This window comes from Ilyonectria robusta (genome assembly GCF_021365365.1).
Source record: "Ilyonectria robusta strain PMI_751 chromosome Unknown BGZ61scaffold_30, whole genome shotgun sequence".
Lineage (NCBI taxonomy): Eukaryota > Fungi > Ascomycota > Sordariomycetes > Hypocreales > Nectriaceae > Ilyonectria > Ilyonectria robusta.
In genome coordinates, this window is record NW_025764464.1 from 41,389 (window position 1) to 58,381 (window position 16,993).

Here is a 16,993-nt window from a genome sequence, read left to right on the forward strand (position 1 = left end):
TAATCCCTCTTAGCTCCATTTCTATGGCGGATACGGGCATTGAGTTTCTCTCTCGCCTTGGCGGTGCCTTCTCGAATACCCTTCTCGTCCACACCACGCGTCCCTGTTCCCTGTGGTCTCAACAATCAGGCTAATAACAGCAGACATTGCGATCGTGACCGAGGCTTCGGAGTTCGGGGTTTCGACAAAATCCGCCTCTTGAGGAGATGGAATGCGGAGAACGCCCTCAACGTTGCCATGCAGTGGGACGCGCCACCCGCGACCAGAAAACGGCAATGTTTAAGGCACGCGGCGGCAGTTCCTAACGTGGGTATAGAGTGCGGCTTGAGTCAGTGGACCCTCGCGTGTTCTTCTGAGGCCATCTTAGTGATCCGTTTGTGGCTAGCATCACCGACGAATAGTGACACGCCATGGAACTTGGGACAATCACTAACCCACGGTGACATACTACGGACCATATGCTACGGACATTGTCACCCAATGTGAAGTATCGCTAGGGTCGTCTGCTAGTCTCCCGGATCCTCATGTCCATCTTCCGCCCCGAGAACGAGCCGCTTGATGGGGGCAGTTGACACCCATTGATGCCAGTCCGAGCCGGCAGCTAAGCAGTTCTCTTTGCTTCCTTCATGGCAGAAAAGAGACGTTTCTGTCTAGCCCTGTAACTCTTGATGCCACGCCTTCTCTCACGCCTAAACCACTTTCACAACGACTTGCCTCTTTCCAAAGAGCAACCGTTACCGCAGTGACATCTGGCCCGCGGCAAGGTTCGTACTGTCTCCCTGAATCCACTTCTCTCTTTGCCATCTGTATCACGCATTTATCGATTCAAGTGATGCGTTCAGACCAGTACTCTCCTCTTTTCTCATCCGTTGCTTCACTAGTCTGTCGGCGTTGTTGTCGGAGCGAACAGTCCATAACCCGCTTTCAGAAACCTTCGCAAGTCTCCAGAATGAGGCTTTTACCATTCTCAAAGCGTCTTTTCGTCGTACGTTTGGTTGAATTAATGTCAAAGTCTAAAATTAAAAAGCCTCGTCTTGCAAAGAGCAATTGAAACATATAAACAGCCTCATCCGAGAGTTCTACTTGCTGCTTCCCATCCTCACCCATCAACTACCTCACTTACTCAAGAGTCAATATCTCTCACTTACATTGAAACTTCGTTTCCTTTTCCCTCTGTCACCATCAACATGATGCCTCAACAAACTCTTGGGCCTCGGCCGCTTGCCCTTAACAAGACTCTCGAAAAGCGCCAGGCAGCCTCTGCCTTCTCACCCCCCTTGACGCCCCCTCATCGGACAGACACGCACGCGTCCAAGACGATTGAGCTTGACTTGCAATCGAGCCCAATAACTCGCGCTGAGCGTCCTCTGGTGGCCGTCATTGGGGTTGGCTACGTTGGTACCCATCTCGTCGAGACCTTTTCCCGCGGCTTTGATACATTGGGCTTCGATATTTCCGACAAACGCATTTCCGAAGTTCAGCCAATGTTCAAAGGAAACGAGCGCGTCATGCTATCTAGCATCACCGATGACTTGGACGATGCAACCCATTTCCTGATATCTGTGCCTACGCTGCTTCGTCCCGACCGCAGTGTTGACGCCTCATATCTGCGTAGTGCCCTTCGGACTGTGGCTACACATGCGCGACGGGGCTCGACAGTCGTGATTGAAAGCTCAGTAGCCATTGGAATGACCCGAGAACTTCTTGGGCCACTTGCAAAAGACTGCGGCTTCTTCGTTGGCATGTCTCCAGAGGTACGTAGACAAATGGACAAAAAATCAAGAACAAATACTGACAGAATTAGCGTGTCGACCCTGGACGTACCGAGCCACCTGCTTACGATATCCCCAAGGTCGTTTCGGGCTTGGATGACGTTGCTCCGGGCTCCCTGGATAGCATCCTGCGTCTCTATTCGGCTGTGTTCAACCACGTTGTCCCAGTATCCAAGCCTGAGGTCGCTGAGATGACCAAGCTCTACGAAAACTGCCAGCGAATGATGTGCATCGCCTACGCCAACGAAATGGCTGACGCATGTATTCCCCATGGCATTGATCCCTACGAGGTCTGCGGTGCTGCTGCATCTAAACCCTTTGGGTATATGCCTTATATGCCCGGTCCTGGAGTTGGCGGCCACTGCATCCCTATCAACCCTTATTATCTCCTATCAAACAGCAAATTCCCCCTCCTCAGTGCCGCCACCGAAGCCATGTGGCGGCGTCCTGCGGATATTGCGGCCCGAGCTATCGAGACACTGGAAAACGCCGGCCTTGGCAAGTCTCAGCCACGCGTGCTCGTTGTCGGAGTTGGTTTCAAGCCAGGCCAATCAACGCTCAGCAACTCGCCCGGCCTCGACATCATCAAGTCTTTGGCCGTGTCCTCCAAGGTAGACGTGAGCTTCGCCGACACAATGGTTACTCAGGAAATGGTGCCGCAGGTCAGTCGCCTTGACGACAGAGATTGGAACGCCGACACATTGGAGCAATTTGACATGATTCTGATCGCGATGCGACAAGTTGGGCTTGACTACCAGCGCTCCGAACAAAACAAAACACTACCAAATCAAATCAATATAAATCAATACAAAACAAATCAAAATTGAAGCTATTCAAAACAATACTAGCCTACCGTTTTGTATTGGTAATTTTGGTATATTTTGGTAAAATCCCCCCTGTCAGTCGGCCATAGGGTAAGTGCTTTCCAAGGCCCAATAGTCCACTTTTCCAGTCAAATTTTTGCACATGGGCCCATCGCCAACATCGTCAAGATGGCTAACCCCAACGATCCATTTTTCGACGATTCCTCGTCGGTATCGAGCCTGACGCCTAGCCAGTCAGCCAGTCAGTCTTCCGGGGCTCTCACAAACATTCCGCACGCCGGTGGTGGCGCCTTTTCAGTTCTTCGCCGAGCTCGCAGCGTAAAGAACCAACTTGATGATGTCGACGAAGCAAACCTCCCAAGTGCAGTATGCGATATGCCGAAGATCCTAATTAACAGCAAGCCCTATATTCGGTCGGAGTGGGTGGATAAAAAACGGAAGAAAAGATCCCCGATCGAACCGTACGGCTCACGCTTCGTCAAGCTCGATCGCGAGCACCGAAATTGTGGCGAATACTGGCTCTGTGATCTCTGTGATGAGCATGGTATAACAACGATTTTTTCCCTGCCTAGAGGTACGACTTCTGGACCGCTGGACCACTTGCGGCAGCATCACAGACTTCTTCGCTCTCGTACCTCTTCCGTAGAGGGAAGCGATTCGACTGATTCTGAAGCGAATCCGCGCCCACAGAAGAGTCAGAGGACTCTACAGGAGAGCCTGCGGAAGGCTGTTGTGAGTAAATCGACGGGGCAGACTTTCCGAGATACACTGTTAGGCTGGATATCGAAGGCGAATATTCCCTTCTCTGGAATCGAACACCCGCTTTTTCGCCAGCTTCTCTGCTTGTTAAATAAGGATCTTGTTCAGGAGCTTCTGCCTCTATGCGGAGATACTATCAAATCGTGGCTCAACGCCGAGGTCGAATCACAGAAAGGGCTCCTGAAAACAGAGCTCGCCGCCTCCCCTTACAAGAAGCATCTCTCTTTCGATCTCTGGACCTCCCCGAATCAATACGCGCTCCTCGGTATCACCGTTCACTTCGTCAGCGCCTCGCAACAGCTTCAATCTCGCTTCCTAGCCCTCAAACGCGTACTCGGCAGTCACGGTGGTGAGAATCTCGGCCCAGTTTTACAGAGCGTAATCGAAGATTTCGCGATCTCCGAGACTCTCGGCTACTTGACTGCTGATAACGCAGACTCGTGCGACGGCGCAGTTACGGAGCTCTTTTGCGGTCTTTCAGGTGCAGAATCTGCCACTGACGAAATCGCAGAGCTTAGCGCTCAACGCAGGATTCGCTGCGTTAATCACCAAATAAACCTCGTCGCAACCGGATTCCTCGGAGGCTCGAAGAAGGAGGCGCTCAAGAAGCTTGATCCTCACTCAGAGGAGTATAAATCTTTGCTAGAAGAGATCAAATTCCTTGAAGACTGGCGTCAATCGTCAGCAATTCAAAGGTTACACAACCTGATGAGCTGGATCAGAAGATCTCCGCAGCGGAGAGAGCGGTTTCTCGACCTTACCTACGGAAAGCTTACGGAGGAGGAGCTCCTTGAATTCGGCCAGGTCCTCTGGAACCTTCGCGACCTTGGCGGGTTGATAGTAAAGCAAGATAACGATACGAGATGGAACTCTTTCCTCGCCTCTGCAGAGAGAGCGATGAAGTTAAAAGATCCGATCGAGGTTTTCCAGAGGAGGGCGCTTCAAGAGAGGGACGCCAAACGCCGCCTCCCTGCGGAATACGTATTGCATGACGACGACTGGTCTTTCCTCGCGATCGCGATTGAAATACTCACACCTTGTCAACGGCTCACGAAGCTATTTGAAAGCAGGGCGCCTCATTTCGCGGAAGTAGCGGCTTCGTTATACTATCTCCTCGACCACTTCCACGAGAAGAAAAAGGTCTACGCCGACGAGCTCGTCAATCAAGAAATAACCGGCCCTGAATATGCCGGCCGCTCCATATTCATCGGTGACGAAGTTCCGGCTCTGCGACCGACCACGCCGCTGGAATCTCAATCGCAGCGACCGCAGCGCGAAAGACGACTCCCGGAGCGATACGGAGGTTCCGCCATGAAGTTACCTGGCACGATCCGAGCCACTATTATGTGCGAATCTGGCGAATCTGGCGAATCTGGCGAATCTGGCAAATCCGGCAATTCCGAAGATCCTACTTTCTCTGACGATAAGAACCTTCACGCTTTGCGTGCCAGTCTTTCAGTAGCGATCTTTAAAATTGAGAAATACATTGCTACTCTCGACCACTCGCCTGCCTACTGGGCAGCGATGATCCTACACCCTGGCCTCAAGAAGCGATGGATTGAGAAGAACCTTGATGAAGAACATGCTCAACACGTGTTTTCCACCTTCACGAAGTTCTTCGACGACGAATACAACAAGCTTGACCTTCGAGATAACCAGCCGGTTGATCAGGCCCAGCCATGTTACCTCATCGATGACGACTTCTACGATAAGCCTGAGGACTTAACACAGAAGGATGAGCTTACTTCCTACTTCTCGGGGCCGTTGTTACCTGTGAAGGACCCGTTAGAGTGGTGGCGGCAGCACCAGGATTCGTTGCCACGGCTAGCAAAAATGGCCTTCGATATACTGTCAATTCCGGCCACTTCGTGTGAGTGCGAGAGAACGTTCAGCCATTGCAAATTGGCGGTATCAACGCAGAGGCACAGTCTGAAAGATTTGACAATCGAGAAGCTCATATGCCTCAAGTTTTGGCTGGGAAATGGGGCAATTTGAAGCACGTATGTTGCTTACAGATCCAATGATTGTTGGCTGTCTCCCGACTTACTAAGCCTTTGATAGCATTTTGGTAATATTCAATACAAATCAATACCAAATCAATATCAGCCTGTATTATTTCAAAAAAAAAAAAAATAGTGGTCAATTTTGTTTTGTTTTGCTTTGTTCGGAGCGCTGTTGACTACGAGCTTCTAGAAGAGTTGCAAAGTGTCAAGGTCGAGTGGGCGTGCCGAAAAGAATAGACAGTGTCTTGTCGATGTGTTGGAGATGCTCTGTCAGAAATGATCTTATTTTATAGACATGGTTATAGGCTAGAACACAGTCATTCCCGATATACTTGATATTAAAAACGGTTATCAAACTTGTATCATGCCACGTTTGACTGCTGAGTACAAAACAAGCTATTTATCATACTTTCCAGCACCTCACTTGACACGCTAGTTTCGCTTTGGGTCAAGCCAAGGAAACGACCGTTGCCAATCCAAAACTTAAGCCTCAGTCTGGGGCTACACCTGATGGTACGTGTTGAGATACAATCTGCAAAAGTAATGGGTACCTACACTGATGGTAGTGTGAATGTAGAATATAAGCCTAGTCCTTTCAACGATACGTAAGTTTGCTATGCAGCAGCTCGAATGAAGCGATTTTAGGCCGGAGCTATCAAAACTCGCGATTTATTCCGTGAATGATCAATGACACTCAGCCAGCCTCATTTGTTGTGCGGTGCGACCCAGCCGCCATGTGCGCAAGAGTCAGTCCCAACAGGATTTTCCGCCAAGATCCGTTAGCAGATTGAGAATGTGGCTAAGGCTACCGATTTGCTTATTCCGTCACATTATTTATCGCTAATTTCTTAACCTTTCCGGCTCCTCTGTTGTAATACAGGATGGCTGTTCTAAGCGTCGTTGAATCTGGTTTAAGTAGCTTTTCGAAAGCTAGTAAGCTTAGAATGATCATCTCGTTTCAGCTCTTCCAAGATATTTAATGTGATGCTCGGCTGTTCGATAAAGTATTCAGCCGATTCTTTATCGAAATGTTTCGCTTCTTTAAGGGACTCAAGAAGTTCCGAGTAATGAAGTTCGTCAGTCTATCCCATAGACATCAAGGTAAGATTCATGGGGCAGTTGCTACCATTAAAAAATCTTATAAGATTATAAACGAGGAAGAAAGTGTTTGCGCCTAGACTTTCGGCGTACTTAAACCGGCCTTGATGTTTAAATGTGCTGTTGAAGGGAGTTTGAGTTCTGTTTGAGATATCCATATTAGGAGGCAAAGATTAAACAGCGTTATAAAAAAGAAAGTCGACCGACTAAGAGAAATTTACAGCTTTATTTAACAGCTGAAATATTCAGTCAGCCTGTAAGCTTCCTAGGTCTCTTTGTTCTTAGTATATTTATCTTTTTTACCAGTGGCATGTTGCTATACTAGTATCAAAGTTAATATGGTAAGAATTGAGTAAGAAATAAGGAATAAGTAGTATACCTCAGTTATAGATTATGTTATTCTATGTGGTATTAATTGCTTGGGGTAGGTGTACTTAAGCCGCTCTTTTGGCAGCTAAGGCGGAGGGTGTCAGCTGTACAGTACAGCTGACTTCAATTCAAGTAAGTCAAGTTCGGGGGTGTAACTTGATTACTTGAAATAAAATCGTCCGTGAACTTACTTAACTTGATTTGAATTGATATACTTGAATTGAAAGCGCTGACCTGAGGCCAGGATGAAGCTATTGGTACTCTCACGCCTCCCCTCCATCCCAACCCATCAGGTCCCCACCAAAGCTGACGACCTCGCCCACAGTGATCGCTTGATGGCCAAGCCAATTCTGTAGGCACTGTATTTCCTCTATTATCTCGGGGCTTAAGCTGTGCCTTTGCGAGCTTACAGTCAACTTTGTGACACTAAACGTCCGCTCAGGATCGACAGACATAGCAGGAATTGCCAGAATGTCGAGGGCAAACTTGCTCAGACGTGGATATTCTTCTTGGTGATCCTTCCACCATAGAATGGGGTTCAGGTTCTCTCGCCGGACTGGCCCTTGCCTCATATAAACTCCAAGCTCATCTTCTTCCTCCATCATATACCGATCGTAACTCTGCATCCACTGGTCGAATTGACTGGGCTCGTCTTGCCGCATCGCTTTTCCTATCACGGTTCTCGCTGTCTCGGACTGCTCCTTACGTGGATACTGTTGTTCAAAGAATTCCCGGACACTGTTCTTAGCGTCCCGTAGCCACACTAGTTGCTCGTGGCTAGTCCAGTTCGCCTCAAGCCAAGACACGTTCCAGCGCGGGTGAAGAATAACGGCAGCCGGGTAAAGTGGCGATTGGCCAAGTAGACTGTAATACTCATCAAGCTTTGACCAACAGTTATTGATAGAGATTTGTATGCATCGTCGGTGGTCATCATCAAGACTCTCAGTTTGCAAAAATACACCAGTGTATTCGTCTCGAGTGTGCTGTGGCAAGTGTTTCTCGCGTCCGCGACCCTGGTCAACTCGCGGAGTACTACATCCTGAGAAACTATTAGCAAAATAGGCATGAGACGAGCGAATATGAATTAGAAAGCCGTACTCTCGGTTGCCGAGGCTCTGGCATTCCTTAGCTCATCAGCAGTACCATCAGGTGGCGAGAATATCAGTTTTTGCTCCTCGGAGAAGTTGAGCAAATATTCCATTCCGATCATCACTTCCCACAAGGCGCCGTAACGGCCTTCTTTGGCCCAACCCTGGCACCTCATGGTGATCTCGTAGAGTGGTTTGAGTAGACTCTGTATCTCCGCCAACAGAAGCCAGTCCTGTGGTGAAAGCTGATCTTGGAGAGGCACACGTTGTCGGGGCTCTGCTGCCTTCGTTTCGAGATATGCGATGAAATGGTCAATATGCTCTCGTTTGCGAATGGCTCTCTGGATCATCAGAAAAGTCGAATTCCATCTGGTTTCATTGTTTTGCATCAGCTCGAGGTCGATGGCAGCTCGCTCCTCCTCAAAGAGTTGATAGCCGTCTTCGTCGCGCTGGTTGCATGCCAGAGATTTCATCAACTCTCGCCGTTGCGGAGAAGCCCTAACGAACCGGACGATGTTATGCAGCTTGCCCACTGCTCCCCGTTTCCGCCAAAGTCGAAGCTCACGCTCTTCAACTTGGAAAGCCGCCTCGGTGAAGGCTTCTCGCTCAAACGAGTCAGGGTCTTTCCCCCAGAGGAACGCTCGAGCTGCAAGGTTGACAATATGCCCAAAGCACCGTGTTCGATGGTTTCTAATATCCTCCTCGGCCATCGCAGGAGAAAGTTGACGATAGAGGCTGGCCAAGCATGTGTCATTGGACGAGACATTGTCGCAGACACCCGCGCCAATCCGATCTCGTATCCCGTACTCGCCGAAGATGTCATATATTGTCGTTGCTTGGTTATCTCCGGAATGAGCTCCCCACACACGGCGTAGGGCAAGAAGTCGCGATTGGACTTGATAGGAGGCGTCGAGATAGTGAGCGTGGAGGCCAAGGAAAGCGTACCGGTTTGGAGAAGTCCACATGTCAAAGCTAAAGCTAATCCTTGTGACTGCCTTCTCCAATTGACTCGATATTGCTCCCTTCTTTACCTCGAATAATTTCCGCATAGTATCACGCACCGACTGCCGGCTCCACGGCACCTCTTTCGCCAATGACGCATCGTGTAAGTTACCAGTGTTGCTAATAATATAAACAATACGTATATTGGCAATATGGACCCCTCGCAATATTATTGTATTGTCAAGGGGTGCATATTGTATTACCCAATATGAACATGGCCAATATTGTATTGTATTGCCAAGAATCCAATATATTGGCAGTGTGACAATATATCCCATATATTACACGTGACCTTCATTATTCACCTGCCGTAGCTAAAATATCATCACCTTGAAAATCTCGAATCCCAAACCATGACTTCAAGCACTCCAATACTTCAATTACATCCCCCCTAAGTCGATTTCGACGGTCCGTAATCGTTATCTTTGCCCCAGAGAAGAGTCGTTCAGGCTCGGCAGACATTGCAGGAATTGACAGTATATCCACGGCCATTTTGCTCAGGTTAGGATAGTTTATTTGCTGTGTCTCCTCTAGCCACCATGCAAGGGCGCTTGTAAACCCATAAACCCGTTCAGACTTACAATAATGCTCATACTCATCTGTGATAAGCGCTGGTTGTAGATGCTTGTTTCTCCAATTCAAGAACTCGTTCGTAGTCGTCGACGGGACCTCAGATAGAGGAAGATGCGGTTCCACAGGTTTATATTCATCCCACAGTGTCTCCATCAACTTCTTTGACGACTCAGCCCACTCCTTCTTCCAGTTCTCGTGTATGTAGTGCCATTTATGCGAAGGGTGCAGCACAATCGCAGCAACGTAGGCAGGCGATTCGTCAGTAAGGCGATAGTACTTGTCCATTTTCGCCCATCCCGAGTTATACATCGGTGCCATAATCCGGTCGTCGATATGTGCCTCCTTCCCTGCTTCGAATTGTGCCAATACGAAGTCCATAGCCAAGAGGACATTGTCGAGGGTTGCAAACGATGACTCGAGAGCCTTGGTAGTCATTTTGAGCTTCTCTAAAAAGGACTTGATCTTCTCGAGGATGATCCAGTCCTCCGAAGAGAGCTCGTCTCCAGCGCAATCTGCTTCCGCCCATTTGTTAAAATACCCGTCGATTGCGTCCCTAAGATGCAAGGCCGCTTGTAGCATAATATACCACGAACTCCACCTCGTGTCGTTATCTCGCGCAAGCTTGCGGTTATGGCTAATAGCCATAAACTTCTGGCAACGCTGAACACTTCGTTGGATGAAAACGACAAAGTTATGAAGCTTGCCAAGAGGACCCTTTTGCCGCCATGCCTCGATCTCCTTTAGCGTCACATTATATGTACCAGGATCGTCGTGTTCGAGCTTCTCATTGTCGGTAACGAAAAGGAAAGCTTTGGCGGCGAGGTTGATGATGTGACCTTGGCAGCGAAGGCGGTGAGATCTGGGGTCGTATTGAATGTCAAATCGGCGCAGACGGCCTGTGAATGTTAGGGCAAATCCGAAGAAATAGTGCGTCATACTGACCAAGAGAAAGAGATCTCATCATTGTATCGTTGTTGCCTGCATTATCCATCACGAAATATCCAAGTTTTGAAGCAAACCCCCAATCATCGACCACTTCCAAAACTGCCGCTGCAAGGTGAGAACCACCGTGCTCACTGTCGATGTCTTTCAAGGCCAAGACATGGTGTTCCAGCTGACCGTCTTCCGTAACATACCATGCCCCACCACCCTTTCGGACGCACCACCCTTTCGGACTAACAGCTGAGGCCATTCCCACCAAAAACCCACCAATTGAATTGACCAGGTAGCTAATCAATTTTGAGGTTATACACAAATGAAATATACCATTTTGTAGAGAATTGACTCTTCTATTCGTATCGTCGTTTTTTGATGACCCTACCCGATCTGGTGGTGATTTGAGGCGACTCCGGGACCGTCGCGACTTGAATTGTTGAAGCCATCTCCACGTCTGATTTCGCCTCCTCGTCCGAGTCAAGTTCCACCACAATAGTCAATCCGCCATCTACAACTTCCGTAATCCCTTCACCTTGGGCCAGAGCCTCGCTGAGGGCAATGAATCGCCTATTCGGGTTCGGTATGGCCCTTCTCTTCTTTCCTCTTTCCAACCGGGCTACCTTCTCCTGCAGGCTGGCAATTTGGACTTTGTGGGCCGCAATGAGTTGTCCTTGGGCTTCAAAGCCTTTAGCTATAATGTTATATCGTCGTCGAGTGCTAGGGGTTTTGCCTTTGCCCAAATCACGGATTTGACGCCCGACTTTTGGTGTATCGTCTGAGCCCAAATAAGGACTAGATTCTGGAGGCTCACTCTCTGGCCTCTCTGCCTTGTCTTCTTGAATTTCTGGATGCCTCAATGCCTTAGCCCTGGAGACTGGCCAATTCCCAGTTACTCTCCAGCTGGATAATACATTCTTTGGGGTCATCCCGATCTCCCGTGCCTTGGCATAAGCCCGTATAAAATTGACTTTATCAACAGGTGCGGAATCCGTGAGAGAAGCCAACTTATCAAGCTCTTTTCGATATGCCGTCTTCATGGCATTAAAAACTCCATTATCCAATGGTTGGAGGCCATGAGAACAGTGAGCAGGGAGATAACAACAATATATGTTATTCAAAAAGCACAAGGTCATCCACTCGTCCTACCACTTCATGTTAACATTGACCTTTGGGAATAGAAGTGAAGAACGCACCGTTGCATGACTTCCATGGCCGTCCATGATGATAAGTCTGGCGTCAGAGGCATCTGCAGGCTTAGTCTGTGGCATATACACCTCTTCAAGCCACCTAACGGCGATGTGGTTGTCCGTCCACCCGTTGGGTGAGGTTATATAATGCCAATCAGCTATTTTCCGAAACTCGTTCAAAAACCACTGCGATTGGAGTTCCTTGCCCTTAAAAATGATGCCAGGCTTAAGAGCACGCCCGTCTGCGGTGATAGCCTCAATGAATGAGGTCCAGGTACGGGATTGGGAGCTCTTAAGAAATGCCTTCTTCTTAGGCTCTGCACTTCCAACCACCAAACTGTCCAGGCCTAATGGAATCAATCTGATCAGTTACACCCATGAATAAAGGCATGAATACCCACCAAAACCGGACATAATACCTCCCTCGTCCATGTTAACGGTATTCTCCGGTTTGATCCATCCATATTCCTTTTCTCGGATATCAAAGTACCAGTTCACGGCTTTAGGAGTGAATGAGTCAAACCTGTTGGCTTCTTGACGTTTTCCGCGCTTGGTCTTGATCTCTGGATAACGATTGATGAATCTGGCTACCCAGTTGGCCCCCAATATCCCTTTGTCATTTTGTTGATTCAGGAGGGCCACGACACAGGCACGAATCTGACTGTGAGAGGGAGCATAACCCAAAGACTCTTGACGAAGAATCCAGGAGACTAAATGAGCTTCTTGATTCTTGGAGAGACGTGCTTTTGGCTGAATCTGATCGGCTAAGGCACCTTGTCCGTTGAGTCTATCGGAGACGGTCTGCTTTGGCACTCCCCACTTCTGACAAGCCTTGGTGAGGGATAGACGCTTGTTTGTGACGTCTGATATAGCGTTAGCAATCGTTTCTTCTGAATAAACGTGTCGAGGCCTTTTACGAGTCATTGTGATGACATTGTTGAAGATTGGGAGAAAGAGAGTCGAGTGAATTCAGGAGGAAATTTGGTGGCTGTCAACCAATATTGCAGGACAGGGTGCGCACGTTCCCCAGAGTCCCAATCAACCAAACAAATTGTGTATAATGATCTTCAGTCATTTTTATAATCGTTGAAGGCGACGGCTTTGCGAATAACTTCAAATTTGAGCCTAATCTCTATAAGTGATGTGGTTGAGTTTTATATGGGCTGGTGGATTTTTTGCTGTCCGAAAGGGTGGGGCGTCCGAAAGGGTGGTGGGGCATGGTAGTGAGCGACTACGCCTAAGATAGCCAAAGAGTTGGGAGAAGTCCAAAGGTCGCAGCTGATATGAATCCTTGACTTTGCCGACTGTATGCGCTGCTTGACCTTCTCCTTCTGGCCTTCATACTGCCGCATAATCCATTTCTTGATGGTCTCGTGTGTATCTGGAAGCCAAGTATCGATATCGGTATTGAGGCAAGCCAAGAGTGCTCGGAACTCTGGGCATTCCACAAGCCGAAATGGGAGAGAACAGGCCGTAATAAACCTTACGTATAACACTTCGAGCTGGTTTGGGTCGATCGAGTCTCCGGATTGATCGTTGAGCCGACGGCGTTTTCGGGGGTTTTCATCGGCCGTAAAACGAGCTTGTTCGAGAATAGTTCGTATATTTATGACTTTAGCTGTTCGGGGGGCGCCTTTTGGGAGGCCATGACCATCAGGAAGAGGATCTGTAAGGTGCTTGGCTGGAGCGGCAGTTCCACCAGAACAGGAATACGTTTTGTCACAATGCTTACAGCGCCACTCTTCTTTTCCGGTCCGTTGATTGTAGTATCTTGTCTCTATCTCCTCGTCTGGCATATAGGAGAAGACCCATCATGTTCTTGGCTTGGCCAAGGAGGTTCTAGAGACTGTGCGAGGTCGCAACAATTAGCAATTGGAGGTTTGGCTCTCGTCTGGGTCATGTAATTGCTGACTGGAGAGCTCCGAAAAGTCGTCTGATATTGACAACCCTCTTCGTTACGACGTTTGAATAAAACGCAGGCGTTGTTGAGGCATGGAGGTTGTCAGTAGTCCTCTGTAGAGTGACAGAAGAGGATCTCGAGGGGCTGCCCGTGAACGATACCCTACCCTGTAGACCATGAATTTATACTTTCACTATGCGTTTTCTTGCCCCTGACGTAAAACAATAAACCAGTTACGCGTTTTCTTCGCACGCGTCCCCACATGTCGACGTTAATTGTCAACAAAACAAGTGCATTTTGCCCGAAGATCCGCCAGCCAATACAGACGATATATTGCCAGTATGGGATAACCTTATATTGTATTGTCACAATATCACAACCTGCGTATTATATTGGTACAATATCAGAAAACGCATATTGTATTGTATGTATTGCAATATATTGTTTTATTGTCATATTATTAGCAACACTGCTACTGTGTGGGATTCCGAAGGATATCCTCAGTGCTGACCATAGCATGACTGCCGACAGCGGTAGCTCGACCGTCTCTCTTAACACTGAGCCCATGACATTCTCAACCATACCCCTGACAACTGAGTGTAGCTATGGCGTTTCTTCCGCCACTGGTTCACGACGTAGACGAAAAGCTAGCAGGCTGAAGAAAATAGGCGCCAAGCTTGGTTGGCAGCGAATGCAATTCGACCGAAGTTCACACACTTCCGCGTTCGTTGCTAACAAATACGGCAGATATCATATCTTACAAGGGTTACCGGTCGCCCCACCGCAACGTTCCTTCTGCCACCACTGCCGAGCTGATGCCTTACGAGACGAGGAGTGCTACATCGGCAAAACATCACTAGATGAACCGCACCCAGGCCGTCAGCTTTCGCTTCCCACAGATACGGGGAAGGCGCCTGCACCAATTGTGATGGAAAGCGGCCTAGGGGACCGACAATGCAAAGGAACGGATGGTGCGGCCACATATCCATTACGTCTCGTGCGTAAATGGGTTCAGTCATTGACAAAACCCATGAGTACTAGGGGCCTTCAAGTCGGCCGTCCCCGCAATTCGTACCTCGGACGGGGGGTCCGTTGACCAGCAAAAACGACCTTGAGACGCAAAAAGAAGATACATCCGCACGCAGCCAATTTTCTATGTCTCTTGATGTACCTTCATTTCAAGCATATTTTTGCCTAACCATATTTATTGTCATATTATTAGCAACACTGCCGGAGTCGTCCACGTCAATCGCGCCGAGGTGGAGGTGAGCTCCGTGAGGTTCCTGAGGTCGGGTGCCCCGTGGTAGTGGAGGTGTGCGGACCTTCGTCTGTCAGTGCCGCGATGCATGGTTGATCATTTCGAGTCCCAATGTCTGGGATGAAGCCGGCTGACGATGTAATGGCATCCAGGGACCCTAGCTCACATTGCTGTCGATGTGTGCTGAGCATGAGTGGACCCAGACTGCCCAATCTGATTGGGTGATTTTGGGGTTACAGTCATCGATACTTCCTATTTGGGCGGTACGCTTCGACGCCACTGGCCTGAAATATTGTCGCAATTATTGTCGCAATTAACGTACATGATAAGCGAGCGACTCAGACAAGCGAGCGACTCACCAAACCACACCCTCGCCAGTAAATATCATAATAAAACAACCACAATACCCAAAATCAATTAAAATCAATAATCATCCTCTTCTCCAGACGCATCTACATCAATTTCACAAGTACGCGCATTATGCCCGGGTTTTCTGCATCTTCCACATCGCCGTTCCCTTGTCTCTGTCCGCCTCTCCCGACCACCACTTTGCTGCGTTTCCTGCTGTATCTGATCAGCAATTTCCCTTTGATCTTGTAGCTCCTGTCCCTCAGCTACTGTCATGCTCCCAGAAAGTCGTAGACGTGTTTTTTTCGCCCTGCGCCGCCGGCTAAGTGTCGCATTTGCCTCCCGAAGCTCGCTGACCTCTGCCTTCAATAATGCCATCTGGTGCATTATTCCTCGCGCCCCCTTCGCAAATTGATCCATGGCAGCTAAAATAGATGTCGGAGAGCTTCCCTGATGACGGCTGATTCGAGTTTTAATAAAATCAGTTTGTGAAGTAGCTTCAATCGGGTTGTTTGGGGTCTTTGGAACCCAGAGGTTGGGCAGCTCGAGATCCCCCTCTGCAGGCGATGGAGTCCGCAACTTTACATCCAAGCGAGAAAGCACACTCTCTGGATATAGGGAACAAGTCTTGTACCTCGAAAACCTCCCTGGATGTTTTTTTCCGATATTGCGCTTCGGAATGCAGCTTGAAATGCAGGAAAGAAGTCAACTTTGGTAATATGGGTGATTCGGGTCTTCATCATATCCTCGATTTGTCGACCGTAGGCCTGCTTAAGTGGCCCAAAGCAACCAAAATCAAGTGGCTGGAGGATGTGAGATGAATGCGGTGGCATACAGAGAGTAATAATCTTATTCTCCTTGCAGAACAGTTCGAATTCGGTGGAATGATGGCTCTCATGCCCATCTAACACAAGAAGGCGATAAGAGCTAGAGGAACGCGCCTTTGAATGCTTGTCAAAGTGCTGGATCCATTCTAGGCCTCTCTCGTTTGTTGTCCAGCCGTTATCCGAGGTTGCGATAACCCAGTCTTGTGGTAGAGTTCTTTCATCATACCAGGCTGCAAGGTGATATTGACCTGCAACAATGATGAACGGCGGGATCGCCCACCCTTGGGAATTAACACCCTGGATTACAGTAACCCATTCCCTATTTCCTGGCTGGGCCATTCTCGGCCTCCCACGTCGTTCAGCGATCGTAACGACCATTCCAGTTGAGATAATGCCCATCATAAACCCAGTCTCATCAAAATTGTAGATATCTGACTCCACGATACCATATTTCGCGATTGTATTCCGCACAAGCTGAAACCAGCCCCAAATAATGTTCGGATCTTCGCATTGAGCCCTCTGATAGTCATATTTACGCGTAAAACGCGTCTTCAGCTCTGGTTGTCGCTTGACAAAGTTTGAAGCCCAGCGCTTGCCGACCGCAGGCGCGTCGCGGTCAGCAAGTAATCGATTGGCCATATCTTCCACATCACAAAGCCGGGGAGGAAATGATCGCGAATCTAGATCAAGGGCATACTCAACAATTGTCTGCTCTTCTAGATCTGAAAGCTTACGCGATTTGGGTATAGTATCGCGTCGGGAGGCTGTTCCTTGAAGCCGTCGATTAAGTGTAGCCCGACTGACTGTATAGATCTTTGCGGCGGCTCGTGCGCTTAGATTTGGGTCGTTTTGAATAGCTTGAATAGCTAAGAGCATATTCCTTTCGTTATTGGGTGAACTCATTATTGTCGGTTGAGGAATGTTAATTTGAATGAGGGTGGCCGCGAAATTGTGGTTATGTCACGGGGCAAACCTAGGACTGGGTGAAGGTATCTTGTTGTGCCATGAAGAGGCAAGAGCTACGGGAGCTTGGAGCTCGAGGCTAAGTG

At 48.7% G+C, this 16,993-nt stretch overlaps 1 protein-coding gene across 1 annotated transcript; it reads left to right on the forward strand.

Moving 5' to 3' along the window:
• Positions 1-1,051: 1,051 nt before the first annotated feature.
• Positions 1,052-2,682, forward strand: BGZ61DRAFT_139526 (uncharacterized protein). The gene is made up of 2 exons (XM_046237268.1): positions 1,052-1,754; positions 1,805-2,682. The coding sequence occupies exons 1-2, from the start codon at positions 1,188-1,190 to the stop codon at positions 2,597-2,599; spliced, it is 1,362 nt and encodes a 453-aa protein (XP_046097230.1). The 5' UTR covers positions 1,052-1,187; the 3' UTR covers positions 2,600-2,682.
• The last annotated feature ends 14,311 nt before the right edge of the window (positions 2,683-16,993 follow it).

Coding starts and splice junctions, on each gene's coding strand:
- BGZ61DRAFT_139526 (XM_046237268.1), top strand. CDS start 1,188: ATGATGCCTCAACAAACTCTTGGGCCTCGGCCGCTTGCCCTTAACAAG. Junction 1,755..1,804: donor TCGTTGGCATGTCTCCAGAG/GTACGTAGACAA, acceptor TGACAGAATTAG/CGTGTCGACCCTGGACGTAC.